The 12281-nt window shown below is 32.5% G+C and overlaps 1 protein-coding gene across 2 annotated transcripts; it reads left to right on the forward strand.

The window, feature by feature from the left end:
• Positions 1–4553: 4553 nt before the first annotated feature.
• On the forward strand, positions 4554–11002 carry LOC112024655 (uncharacterized). 2 transcript variants are annotated; one of them, XM_024057265.2, is made up of 7 exons: positions 4554–4718; positions 7172–7637; positions 7800–7877; positions 8585–8683; positions 9570–9762; positions 9948–10372; positions 10491–11002. In XM_024057265.2, exons 2-7 carry the CDS (start codon positions 7227–7229, stop codon positions 10707–10709), a joined length of 1425 nt encoding a protein of 474 aa, XP_023913033.1. In that variant the 5' UTR covers positions 4554–4718; positions 7172–7226; the 3' UTR covers positions 10710–11002. The 2 variants fall into 2 exon arrangements, with proteins under 2 accessions (XP_023913033.1, XP_023913034.1); XM_024057266.2 differs by having other exon boundaries at positions 4555–4718; positions 10038–10372.
• The last annotated feature ends 1279 nt before the right edge of the window (positions 11003–12281 follow it).

Here is a 12281-nt window from a genome sequence, read left to right on the forward strand (position 1 = left end):
GGGATTTTTTTTTTTTTTTTTTTTAGAAATGAAGTGCACACAATTTTTACAATATTTTACACCAAATCCTAAGTGTAAGGTTGTTACTTATTGTTATTGTTGGATTAAAATAGTAATTTCAATGTTAAAGAGAGAGTTCGATCTAGGGGGCAGCGGGACGATCTCACGGTGCGATCTAGAGGGGTGCAATCTCACGGTGCGATCTCGGTGGGACGATCTCCCCAACGCGATCTCGACGATGCGAGCTCTATGGTGCGATCTCGCGGTGATCTCGTCGGCGCGAGCTCGCGGCGCGTCTAGGCTTGGGTGGTGGGCTGAGCTCGACAGCGCGAGCTCGATCTCACTCTTTCTAGTCTCTCTTCGTGCTCTCTCTCTCTCTCTCTCTCTCTCTCTCTCTCTCTCTCTCTCTCTCTTCGATGTCTGAGTCCGGAAATGGTTTGAAGTGAAAATAGAAACGTAAAATGATTTCCGGGTCAAAGCCTAATATTTTACGATCAATGAAATGCTTTTCCGGAAAATTCTATTTTTCATGCACAACCAAACACACGGTGAGGTGTAAAACGATTTCCTGAAATGGTTTTACATTGAAACAAATGCAACCTTAATCAAATCAATTTTATATTTTGTTTGGAGTGAAAAGATACTATGAAAAAGGAGGGAACAAAAGAGAGAGAAAAAAATGTGATATTTTGTTCTTTGTTTTTTTTTTTTTTTTTTTTTTTTTTTTTTTTTTTCATTATTTGGATGAAACGAAAAAGAAAAAAAAAAGGAGCAAAAAAAGAAAAGAAATTAGAATCAAAATACAAAGAGGGTGTTTGGTACACCCACTCAAATACACATTTTCAATTTTTAAATAATATTACACGTATTTCCATATATTTTTTCAAATAACAGTGTACATGTTTTCAAACCCATACACTATCCCCAATTTTTCAGTTTTTCATTCCATCATCTGTATAAAAGTAAAAAACACACATAATAAAATATTTAAATATATATATATATATTTAATATTCTCGTAAATTGTAATATATACTCCCTTCGTCCTAATTTGTTTATCTTGTTTGAAGAGTCAAACTTTTTAAGGAAACATCATTTATTGTTTTGTTTACCTTATAAAAATGTATAAGTTTTCAAAACTATCCTTAAGTAAATTTATCAGTTTTTTTTTTAAAAGAGTTATCTTAATGAGGCAACTAAAAAGGTGTCCCAATTAGATTGATTTAAAAAAAAATATTTGTTAGTTTTCTTTTCAAATAGTTTTGAAAATAAAGTAAGGGTATAATAAGAACATTAGTAAATTAATGACTTCTATTTTTAGAAACAGAATAATATTTTAGGACATTTCAAAATGAAATAGAAGACAAACAAGCTAGGAATAGAGGACATTCCACTTCAACGGCTCAACGCGTGGCTTTGGACTTAGAGAGTTGGTGTTGTGCTAGTGAAATGACTGCCCAAGAGTAATGTATACAAAAAGTAATGCTAGGATTACCGAAATTGGTGAACGTGCGCCCTAAATGGCCCACTATCACACTTTTTTTAATCATAATTCATCATGTCATATGATGATTTGTGACATAAAATTGTATCAAATATACTTTTATTAATCATAACTCGATAGGTCATGTGACGAGTTATAGTATAAAATTGTATCAATTTTGACGGTGTTAGCATCACAATAACAAGAAAAAGTAGAAAACCACAACATTTTCAAAATTAATATATCATTATATCATTAAATGAGTTTCGCACTTTGGCTGTTTGGCATACTAATTTTAAAATATTTGTGAAATTGTTATATCGCTATCATTATTCCAAACTTTCATGAGCTTCTTGCCACCCATTTCCGGATCTGCTGCATCTACATAAGCAATCCTTTTCATATTGTTCTACCCAAAAAAAAAAAAAAAAAATCCTGTTCATATGGACTACGTGAATGTTTTAAACCATTACTTTTTCTTTGAATGATGTCTAACTTTAGTATTTTCAACTTTGATTGGCTAAAATTTAAAGTGGTTGCACATTATGATCAAGGTTTTCAGACTCGGACTGTTTATTGAACCGTAAAATGAAGAGGTTCAAGGTTTTTGAGGTTGAATCGGGGTCGAACTGTGATGACGTCATAATTAATTTAATAATTAATTAAAGCCTAAATATAGATATTTAATTATAAAACTAGCAAAATTGACTAATATATCTATATATGTGAGGGAAATTTAATGATTTTCAAGCATATATTTAATAATTAAATAAGAAAGTTAATAAAATAAAATAATAATCATGAAAACATTAAAATTTATGATTAATTTTTGAAATAAAGTTGAATATCTTCGAAGGATTTTAATTATAGTTTTTTTTTTTAATTCTTTGTAAGAGATGGATAATTTAATTAAGTAGAATAAAATTGTTTTAATTTTTTTATTAAAAAAAAAAATTGCTAAGGGGTTGGACCGCAGGGTCCTGCCACCGGTTCGTGCAGTCCAACCCGGATTTAGGGTTCATAGAATTGCCACACCCATCAGATTATATAAAATACAGTATGTTTTCTTTAAATAATATTTATTTATTCATTTATTATGAATTCACTTGCCCACTTTAAAACACACACATTCTCTCTCTCTTTATTTTTTTGGAACTATACTCTCTCTCTCTCTCTCTCTCTCTCCAACCCAACCATCTTCTCTCTATCTCTAAAATTCTCTATCTCTTGTGATCCTCAATATCCAAAGCTCTATCCAAAGGCAAGAGCCCCAAAGCCTCCGCCAGCATCAGTGGTAACAAAACTCAGCGGCACCACCACAAACAGTGGTTGTTGCCCTCTCCTTCTCTCTCATCTCTTTTATTTTATTTCCGATTCCATGTGGGTTTAGGGATTGGGTTTCTTACACCAAAAAACTCCATAAACAAACCTCCAAACTGATGATTGCTCTTCATTCAATGAAGATTGATGAAAATTAAAATTTGATATTGATACTCAAAGTCACATTCATGTTGTTTCTAGCAATCAATAAGTACACATACTTTTTTTTTAGTCACAAACATACATCTAAATATATAGAACTTTATATATTTACTAATTGAATTCCTGTGTATTGCACAGTTTTAGTTATCATTGCGATACAAAGTGTGCGTTTAGGAAGCGCGTTTTGCACTTCCTACGTCCTGCGTTTGCCTTTCTTTTTTTTTTTTTTTTTTTTTTTTTTTCAGCGCCTCTTGCATTGTTCATGAGACATGAACAGTGCATTTAGGCATGTAAACCGTGCGATGCATGAACAGTAACTTTTTTTATTTTCAGTTTTTAGCAAAATAAACTGTATTTAAAAAATCAATGCCATGAACAGTGCATTTAGGCATGTAAACCGTGCAACGCATGAACAGTAACTTTTTTATTATTTTTAGTTTTTAGCAAAATAAACTGTATTCAAAGAATCAATGCCATGAACAGTGCATTTAGGCATTAAACCGTGCAGCGCATAAACAATAACTTTTTTATTATTTTCAGTTTTAAGCAAAATAAACTTTATCCAAATAATCAATGCATTCTATTTAGTATTTTTCTTTTTCATTTGCTCGCAGGTTCAAAAAGCATTCGCTTCTCTTTCATGGATTCTCTCACATACGGACGGTCACCCCAAGGTCGTGTTGAATGAGAAATCTTAGAAAACTGTTCCAGCGCTCTGTTCGATTTTGACTTGCTTTCCTGCCTTCTTACAAGTTGTTGGGTATCTCTCTCTTTCCCTCTCATTACACATGCATCCATTATTTATTTATTTTCCAAGTGTATATTGAACCACGTGGTATATTTCAATTTAATATTATTATAATGAACCGTAAAAGTAATAGCTTTTCTGTTGTAATTTTTACTTTTTTTTTTTGGTTCACTTTTCATGTTCTTATTTGTTCAATGTTCATGCATGAGCTAATCTGAAAAAGGTTCACTTCAGATTGTTGTTTCATCGATTTAAAAATTCTTGGGAAATTTTTCCCAATAGTATTTGAGTGGGGTTTGTTTTGTATTTTGCTTTTTCGTTTTTCATGTTCTGTTAGTGGAGGACACATCTTTTAGCTCTTAGTAATTTTAGTCATATGATTGGATTGCCATTAAAAATATGAGTTTGCTGCTGAAGATTCTGCTTGTTGTTCGAACTGTCAATTTTTCTGGGTCATAGAGTTTAATAATTTCAATAAAGCTAAAGTCACAACAATTCATAACAACACTCAATTTTACCTACCACCTTGGTTACACATGGGTCATTTTAAAAAAGATCGTAGATTTATGATTGGCCCAAGTGTGAGTTGGTAGACAAATTGCTTTTTGTGAAATTGTTAAGAATTTTTGTTGTGACACTAGTTTTGTTCAACCAATTTTACCATGAAATTTCTAACATCATGAAAACTAGGAACGGACACTGGGGGCCTGTGGGGCCCAGGCCCCCTCCGGCCCTTTTTTTTTAGGTTAATTAAAAAAAAAAAAAAAAAAAAAAACTTGGGCCCCTCCGAGTTTGTAAACCATTGGCATTAACCCAGCCGGCCAGCTCAAATGTAAAACTCAGCCGGCCAGCCCACATGTTAAAAAAAAAAAAAAAACCCAAGGGCTAAGAGGCAAGATAGAGAGAGTGAGAGGCGAGAGACTGAGAGAAACTCTACCGCTGCTGCCCACGCCGTGACGCCGCTGCTGGCTTTGATCTGCTCCAGGCTTCACACTTCACACTCAAGTATTTAATCTATCCTTCAAAATCTCAGAATCTGTGCTTGTGTGTTTGTGTTTTAGTGAATCTGTGCTTGTGTTATTTATTTATTTATTTTTTGGCTTTTTGGCTTTGTGACTGTGTGTTTGTGAATTGTGACTCTATGTTTGTTTGTGACTATCTCTCTTATATTATATAGATAAGAGAGAGAGGCGAGTAGAGTCGAGATTAGAGAAAATATCTGTGTGTGTTGTTGGGCAATAAAATAGGGACAAGTCGTATCAATAAGAAAAGTGATTCAACTTTCAATGAATAAAGTGTTTGTTGATAGTGTATAAAATCATAGTGTCGGTTTGGCCGGGTGAGTGACAAAAAAAGAAAAAGAAAACAAAGATAAAAGACAAAGATAAATCATATAATATAATAAATTGTAACACAAATTTATTAAAATAATAGTAATTCATTTGTACATATTATTAACTTATAATGCTAAATTAGTAATTGAAATTAGATAAATTTATAAATTGAAAATTAGTGAGAAATACTAAATTTATAATTAAATGCATCATGCATATTACTTAGATTCTAGTATTTTTCTTTACTTGAATTTTTTTTCTTATCTCCGGCCCCTAGCTTGAATTCCTGGGTTCGTCCCTGGTGAAAACCCATGTGACAGGTTCATTTTAGTTTTTCAAATTGTGGAAACGTGTAAGTTATATGCATCAGATTGATCTTGCAATTGCTAATTTAAGGTGTGTTTGGATATCGCTTATTGAAAAACTGAAAACATTATAGTAAAAAATTTTAAATGTGTGAATAGTGTTATGAAACCTCATTTTAAATGGATTATACACTGCACCACATTGATTAAATTGGGTCCATGAGTAAATTGCTTATTATTTAGAAAATGTCACAATGAAGTGAGTGCATACTAAATTAAGCTTGGTTTTGTGCCTTTATCTCTCTCTCATGTCATGATTATCTGAACCTGACAAGTATCTTTTTTTTTTTTTTTTTTTGGTAAACAACCTGACAATTATCAATAACTTAATATCTTTTCATACAAGTTTTAATGTTTGACTTTTGTTGCATGAGATCTAGCGTAGGTTGTGTTTTGAACATGAAAGTCAATGCTATTCCTCTGCCTAGCTTAACTACGCAAACATATTTTACACCCAATTACTAGGGCTTTTTTTTTTTTTTTTTTTTTTTTGTTTAGGGGGAAAATACAAACAGAGCTATCTCACCGTAACAGTGAGAACAGAGTTAGAGGTCCTATTCTACAAAACACCAGCAGCATCTGTATTAACAAAATACAAGTTACTAGGGCTTTGAAAATATGATAAAATTTCTTGTTAACAGTTTTGAGTTTTTTCCTAAAAAATTTATTAATTGGGCATGGAGATGGGATGTTCTGCCATTAGATCTAGAGCAAGGATTTTCAAAACTAGTGGAATCAGATTTTATTGCTATAATATTCAGCTTTGCCCTCTTTCTTAAATCTATAAAATTATGACCCATTTGGCCTAACCATCCCTTTTGTTGTGAAGTTGATAAAAAAAGGGTAAGTTCTAACAAATTCACTAGTGCATGTACTATGTGTCAGGTGATTGGAATGCCATTTTGTTTTTCTGTTCCCTAGTTTTTTTTTTTTTTTTTTTTTGAGAAAAACAAAAGTTTTTATCTGTTGTTTAAATCTATTTAAACATAGAAATAAAAATATTCTTTGTTCTTGGTGAACTTTAGATCTGAGGTGGAGGTATTGTTGAGAAAGTTGTGTGAACTGTCATTTATTTTATGGTTAAGAAGTTTTTCTAATCATGTTTCAGTGCTTTTAAATGAGAATCTCAAGTTCTTTCTGGCAATGTAGAAACTTATAACTTTTATTTACGTATAAAGTGAGGTTTTTTATTTTATTTTATTTATTTATTTATTATTAAATTTAATGGGTTCGGAGACGAAATTTTTTTAATTATGACCATGCTAGAAGATTTTTTCTTACATTATGGCAATCTTGGAGATGGAGCAGACAATATCGATGTTTCGAATTGTTTTAAATTGAATTTAAAGACATCATTCATTAAGGCCATGATCTTATAGGCGAAGTATTTTGATTTTTGTCTGAGTGGTTGTTTGAGGGAGAAGATGTACTAATACCTATCAAAATTGAAATGTTTGGACTATCATATGTTATTACTTTTGAGTCTTTAACTCTCAAATATCATGACTCACAGAACTTAGACGCCAACACATATTAATGAGCTTATATTTCTCAAGATTGACCTTTAATTAAAATGAATTAGAATGGGTGTTTTCACTTGTGCTTATTTGCACATAATTAGTTTTTTCAAAAGTGTAGTAGTTGAGAATTGTTTGCAGGAATTAAAAGTACTAACATTATCATCATTGTCAGCAGTAGCTGGATTATTATTATATTCATACAGATTTGGCCTCTGAATGAACATCTGAATTTATTTCAGTAACTTTTGAAGTTATTCCAAGAGGAATCAAACCTTGAGGTTCTGGTGGGAAGTCATGGATATTGGGACTGCTGACTCTGAACCCAGACGAAGTGGATCATTTAGTTGCACAATCAGTGCCAATTCTTCATTGAGAAGGCATTCTATAAGTTTGTCAGCAGCTGCACCTGTTTATATTGATGATGACATTGAAAGTGAGATTGTCTCAGAGGCAGGGGATATTGGGGATCGGGCTCTTCATAGCAACAGGCACAATGAGAGTAGCAGCCAACTCTTTTCTGTTGATCATGCATTAGAGAATGGAGTATCTGCCACCACTTCTGGGGATACTCTGTTGCACCTTAATAGGTATTGGTCTCGTGATCCACCAACAATGACTACGATCTCCATAGTGACACCATTGCCTGAGGAAATCATATCTCCCATTTCCACAGATGCAATTGTGTGCTCTAAAGACAAAAAGCAAGTGAGCTTTCATCAACAATTTCTCATTTCTTTATCTTTGTTAAATGAAATTCCTGAACTTTTTTGGTAGCTGTTGATTATTTAATGACTGCTTTAAACATGTCTTGTTTCCCTCTGATCTGATTGTTCAAGTAATGCCCGTGTTTCATGTTTCTATATGCAGGACGATAAGGAAAGGTTGCCAAAGTTATTGGATTATGCTTTCTGCCTCATTCATTTAGCTGTTTTTGGGATTCTTGGGGTAATATGCACTATATATATATATATATGCACACTCCTTTTAGTTTAGTTTAGTTTATTTTTATTTTTTTATTTTTATTTTTATTTTATTTTATTTATTTATTTTTAAGTTCTAAAATGCAATATGCTCATAACTTATAATGCCATTGTGCTTGTTTCTTTTTACTAGGGTGTGGTGTTTGGTTTTTTTTTTGGGGAAGAATTTTGATGCAGATGTATTTTTGTGTTGCTTGATAATATATGTTTAAAAACTAACTTCTATAAACCAAAGGTATACAGATCAAAGGATATAATATCCAAAAAAAGAAAAAGAAAAAAAGAAAAAGGAAGTTCTCTAAGAGCGTCATTGTAATTATTATTGTTAATTATCCATGTTTGACATAACTAGATATGAACCATAGTGCTGGAGTTCTGAACAATCCAAACTCTTGGAAGTAACTGAATAGTTTTTTGACAAAAGTTGGAGAGGCTCAATTTAGTGTCTTAATAATTTGGACATACTACCTCCATTTTGTCATAAGAATTTCGAAATAACTAAAATTATTAATTTATCATACATCGAATTGTAGTTCTGTGATTGGGCTGTTTGGAATTTCAGTCTTCTCTGGATCAGACAGAATTTCCACTTTTGCATTTGATTAATTGTAAATTTCATGTTGGTAAGCATACTCAGCAATTTTATGATATTTAACATCCCCCAATGTGCAGGTTTTGACAAGGTATGTGCTACAAAAGCTATTTGGTCCTGGAGTTGCTGGCTTGACAAATGATGAAAACATTCTGTACCCTGACCTTCCTTCCAATGTGGTCTCTCTCTCTCTCTCTCCTGATGCATGCACACATATTCAGTGCATTTGACGTTAATATGTGTCTTATTTCAATATTATTTTAAGTGTTTGATTTCCACTGGAAGAATCATTGTGAATCACTGATTTGGTCTTTTTTTTCAATGTGTATATCATGCATATGCTTGGGCTTTGTGAGAAAATTATAGTGGCAGGTGATGTGGTTGAGGAATCACTCATTCTTGAACTATGTGGTGATAGTTCAATGTTTACTTTGTTAAAAATCTAATCAAGTTATGAGTATTTGGAGGATATGATTAAAGAATCAAGATAAGTTGATTAATGACAAAAGAATTAAATATGTTGAACATGCACTGATGATAGTCAATTGTAGCTAATTCTTTATGGTCATGCAAAGTAAAATTGTTTGAGAGGTATTTTACATTTACTCCAAAGATACAATTGTTTTGGACAACATTCACTTCTAGAGTTGGGACTTTTGTGGTAGTCACTCTCCATATTCAATTACAATAGTGGATGAGACTATGCGAGTATTGAAGCCTACATTTTTCCTAGCTCTGAAGAATCACTTATATGATTATATGCTCCTAATTACAACTTATGTCTGGCATAAATTATGAAGGTCTGTCACAGTACAGGATAGCTAGGATTGGGAAATTAGAAATTCATCTTGATTCTTTGGTTTGGTAAAGCCTTTGTGATGGAACTTTGTGTTGTGATTGGTGTTGGGCTTAAGAGTGCCCTAGGACTGACATTCTTATATGCAGTTTCTTGCTTTCAACCCTTCATATGTGTGTATAAAGGTCACAAAAGACATTAATTGGAAGATATAAGATATTCTGCTTCAAATAATAATAATAATAATATTTTTTTTTTTCATTTTTTAGGTTGGTTCTTTCTTGATGGGGTGGTGGGGTATTGTTTTCAAAGCAGACATATCCAGTGTGTCAGACTACCTAGCAATAGGATTGACGACTGGTTATTTGGGAAGTCTTACAACTTTCAACGGTTGGAACCAGAAAATGCCTGATCTTATTGTTGATGGCCACTGGGTGCTTGCTGTGCTTGGTTTTCTTGTAGGTAAAAATCCATACTGTAGGAACTATGTTGATGTAGTAGTGCAGGTAATCTGGTCCATTAGAATTTGAAATATTAAATTTGAATTGTATATCCCACTTTAGTCTATTCAAAACTTAACAACAGTCTATAGCCTGCTCTGGCACTTAAGAGTGAGATGGTCCTTTAACCTGTATGATTCCATGCAGGTTTGTTTCTTGCAGCCTATTCCATTGTTTTTGGGATTGAGACAGCCAAGGGTTTCAGGTGGCTTCTAACAAGGCGAAATGTGTGTACAGGAAGTGGCACTCCAAGCTCAAGCAGCAACTGGAGGGTGGACAGCTTCAAGCGTCACTTAGCAGTCATAGTGGTGTTGATTTTGATGCTAGGCTTGTTTTGGGGTGTATGTGGAGCACTGTTGAGGGAGGAGTTTAGCAGTGGCAGCAGTGGTGCTCAGCTATGGTTGGCTTGTTTTGTTGGACCTCCAGGTGTGTGGATCAGGTGGTTCTTAGCCAGACTTAATGGACGTGGGTTAGGCAGGGCTGGTTTGTTTAAATGGGTGCCATTTGGGACTCTAGCGGCCAATGTTCCTGCAGCTTGCATCATGGCAGCACTCTCTACCGTGAAGAAAGCTGTAAGTGTTGGCAAATTCAATCTTGGGAATTTCCCAAATCATGTAAAAATTAACATGTCTCCGTGAGCATTTGTTACATGCATAGCACATGACCACAATCTTGAATCATTTGGTGCAGGTGAATAGCCAGACTTGTGATACTGTGGCATCGGGCATACAACTTGGATTCTTGGGCTGTCTGAGTACTCTCTCTACCTTCATTGCTGAGTTCAATGCAATGAGAGAAAGCGAACACCCTTGGAGGGCATATGCATATGTTTTGATTACCGTTTGCATCTCATTCGGGTTGGGGATATTAATATACTCTGTACCTGTTTGGACAAAGGGGTATGGGTAATATGTTTCTGTTTTTCTTTTATTTCTTTTTTTTTTTGGTGGAGGTAGAGCATGTTGATGGCGGCCTTATTGAGTACATCATATATGCCTTGATATCAAGTTGACATTTAGTTGACCCATATGCTGAGGAGATAGTTATAATCAGCATGTATGCCTTGATATCAAGTTGGCATCTAGTTGACTAGAAAGCTGAGGGATCCTAAAAATTCATATAGGTACTACAAGACTAGTTGCTAACCCATGCGATGCATGAGAATAGATTTTGGATGAGTTTTAGGGGAAAAAAAATTATTATTTTTGAGTCAGAGTAGTAAGCAAAAATGCATAAATTTTTAATATATATATATATATATATTGAAAGAAATAGTTCAAAGTTTTATTAGTTAGACAAAAAAAGGAAATGTTGTTTTATTTATTAGTTTTTTATGAGAAGGAATAAGAGACAGAATGTTGAATCTTTAATTTAATTTGTGTTGTATATATAGGTATATAAAATATATATTGTAATATATATACTAAAAGGTGTTTATTAAAATATCATAACTCTTTATATTATATATACCAAAAGGTGCTTATTGAATGTAAATGTACTTATTAACTAAAAATGTGTTTATTGAATGAAAAGGTACCCGTGTAAATAAGTATGGAATGGTGTTTCTAAATCAAGCACCTTTAAAAAAGCTTCAATTTTTTACTTTTGCACAAGTATACCACTACCCACGGGACTATCTCAAGAGAGTCAATACTGAATAGAAACACGTTTTGATAATACTTTTGAATTGTTTTGAATTTACGGCTAATTTTATATATAAATAAATAGATATAAATACTTATTTATGCATTTATGTATTTATTAGGAAAAACTTAAATAAATTTTTAAAAACTTCAAGATTTATAATAGTTTATATACTTCAATATTATCAATAAAAATTTATGTACAATAATAATAATAATTATAAACTAAAACGCTAAAAGCACCTGTTTTCAGATGCTATTAACATTGGTAATGTGCAAAAAAATTGGATTAGAATCAATTCAGTGGTGTGTCAAACAGGTATGGGCACGTTTAACAAAACATCATACTAAAAAATAGACGTGGCAAAACGGTCGGGTCGGTTCGGGTCGTGTCAATCAGGTTGCAGGTCGGGTCAAGTTGACTCGTATTTTTTCAAGAAATTTATTTTTTATTTTTATAAAGAAAACAATATGTATTTGTCATTTGGAAAGTTATGCAACACATTACTTGATGTAATATGCATTATTTTGAATTCACTAGTTATATCAAGAATGAGTTCAGTTAAACTTATTAATACTTATTCAATAATTTTAAAATTATACAAATCCTAACATTGCTATCTAAAACAAAAATAACATAAATATAAGTAAAACAAATACACAAGTTTTATTTTTACACAATATCAACATTCTAAAATATAAAACAAAATTACAAATGACTTATTGGATAACTCATTTGATAAAGAATAAAAACATATAAGAAAGTTACAATCTTGAAAATTAATTTTATAATCTATTATTAATTGTGATTGGCACTCTATTTCAATTTGAGATATGC

This window comes from Quercus suber, unplaced genomic scaffold, assembly GCF_002906115.3.
Source record: "Quercus suber isolate HL8 unplaced genomic scaffold, Cork oak 2.0 scaffold_2, whole genome shotgun sequence".
NCBI lineage: Eukaryota > Viridiplantae > Streptophyta > Magnoliopsida > Fagales > Fagaceae > Quercus > Quercus suber.

Coding starts and splice junctions, on each gene's coding strand:
- LOC112024655 (XM_024057265.2), top strand. CDS start 7,227: ATGGATATTGGGACTGCTGACTCTGAACCCAGACGAAGTGGATCATTT. Junction 7,878..8,584: donor CTGTTTTTGGGATTCTTGGG/GTAATATGCACT, acceptor CCCAATGTGCAG/GTTTTGACAAGGTATGTGCT. Junction 10,373..10,490: donor TCTCTACCGTGAAGAAAGCT/GTAAGTGTTGGC, acceptor CATTTGGTGCAG/GTGAATAGCCAGACTTGTGA.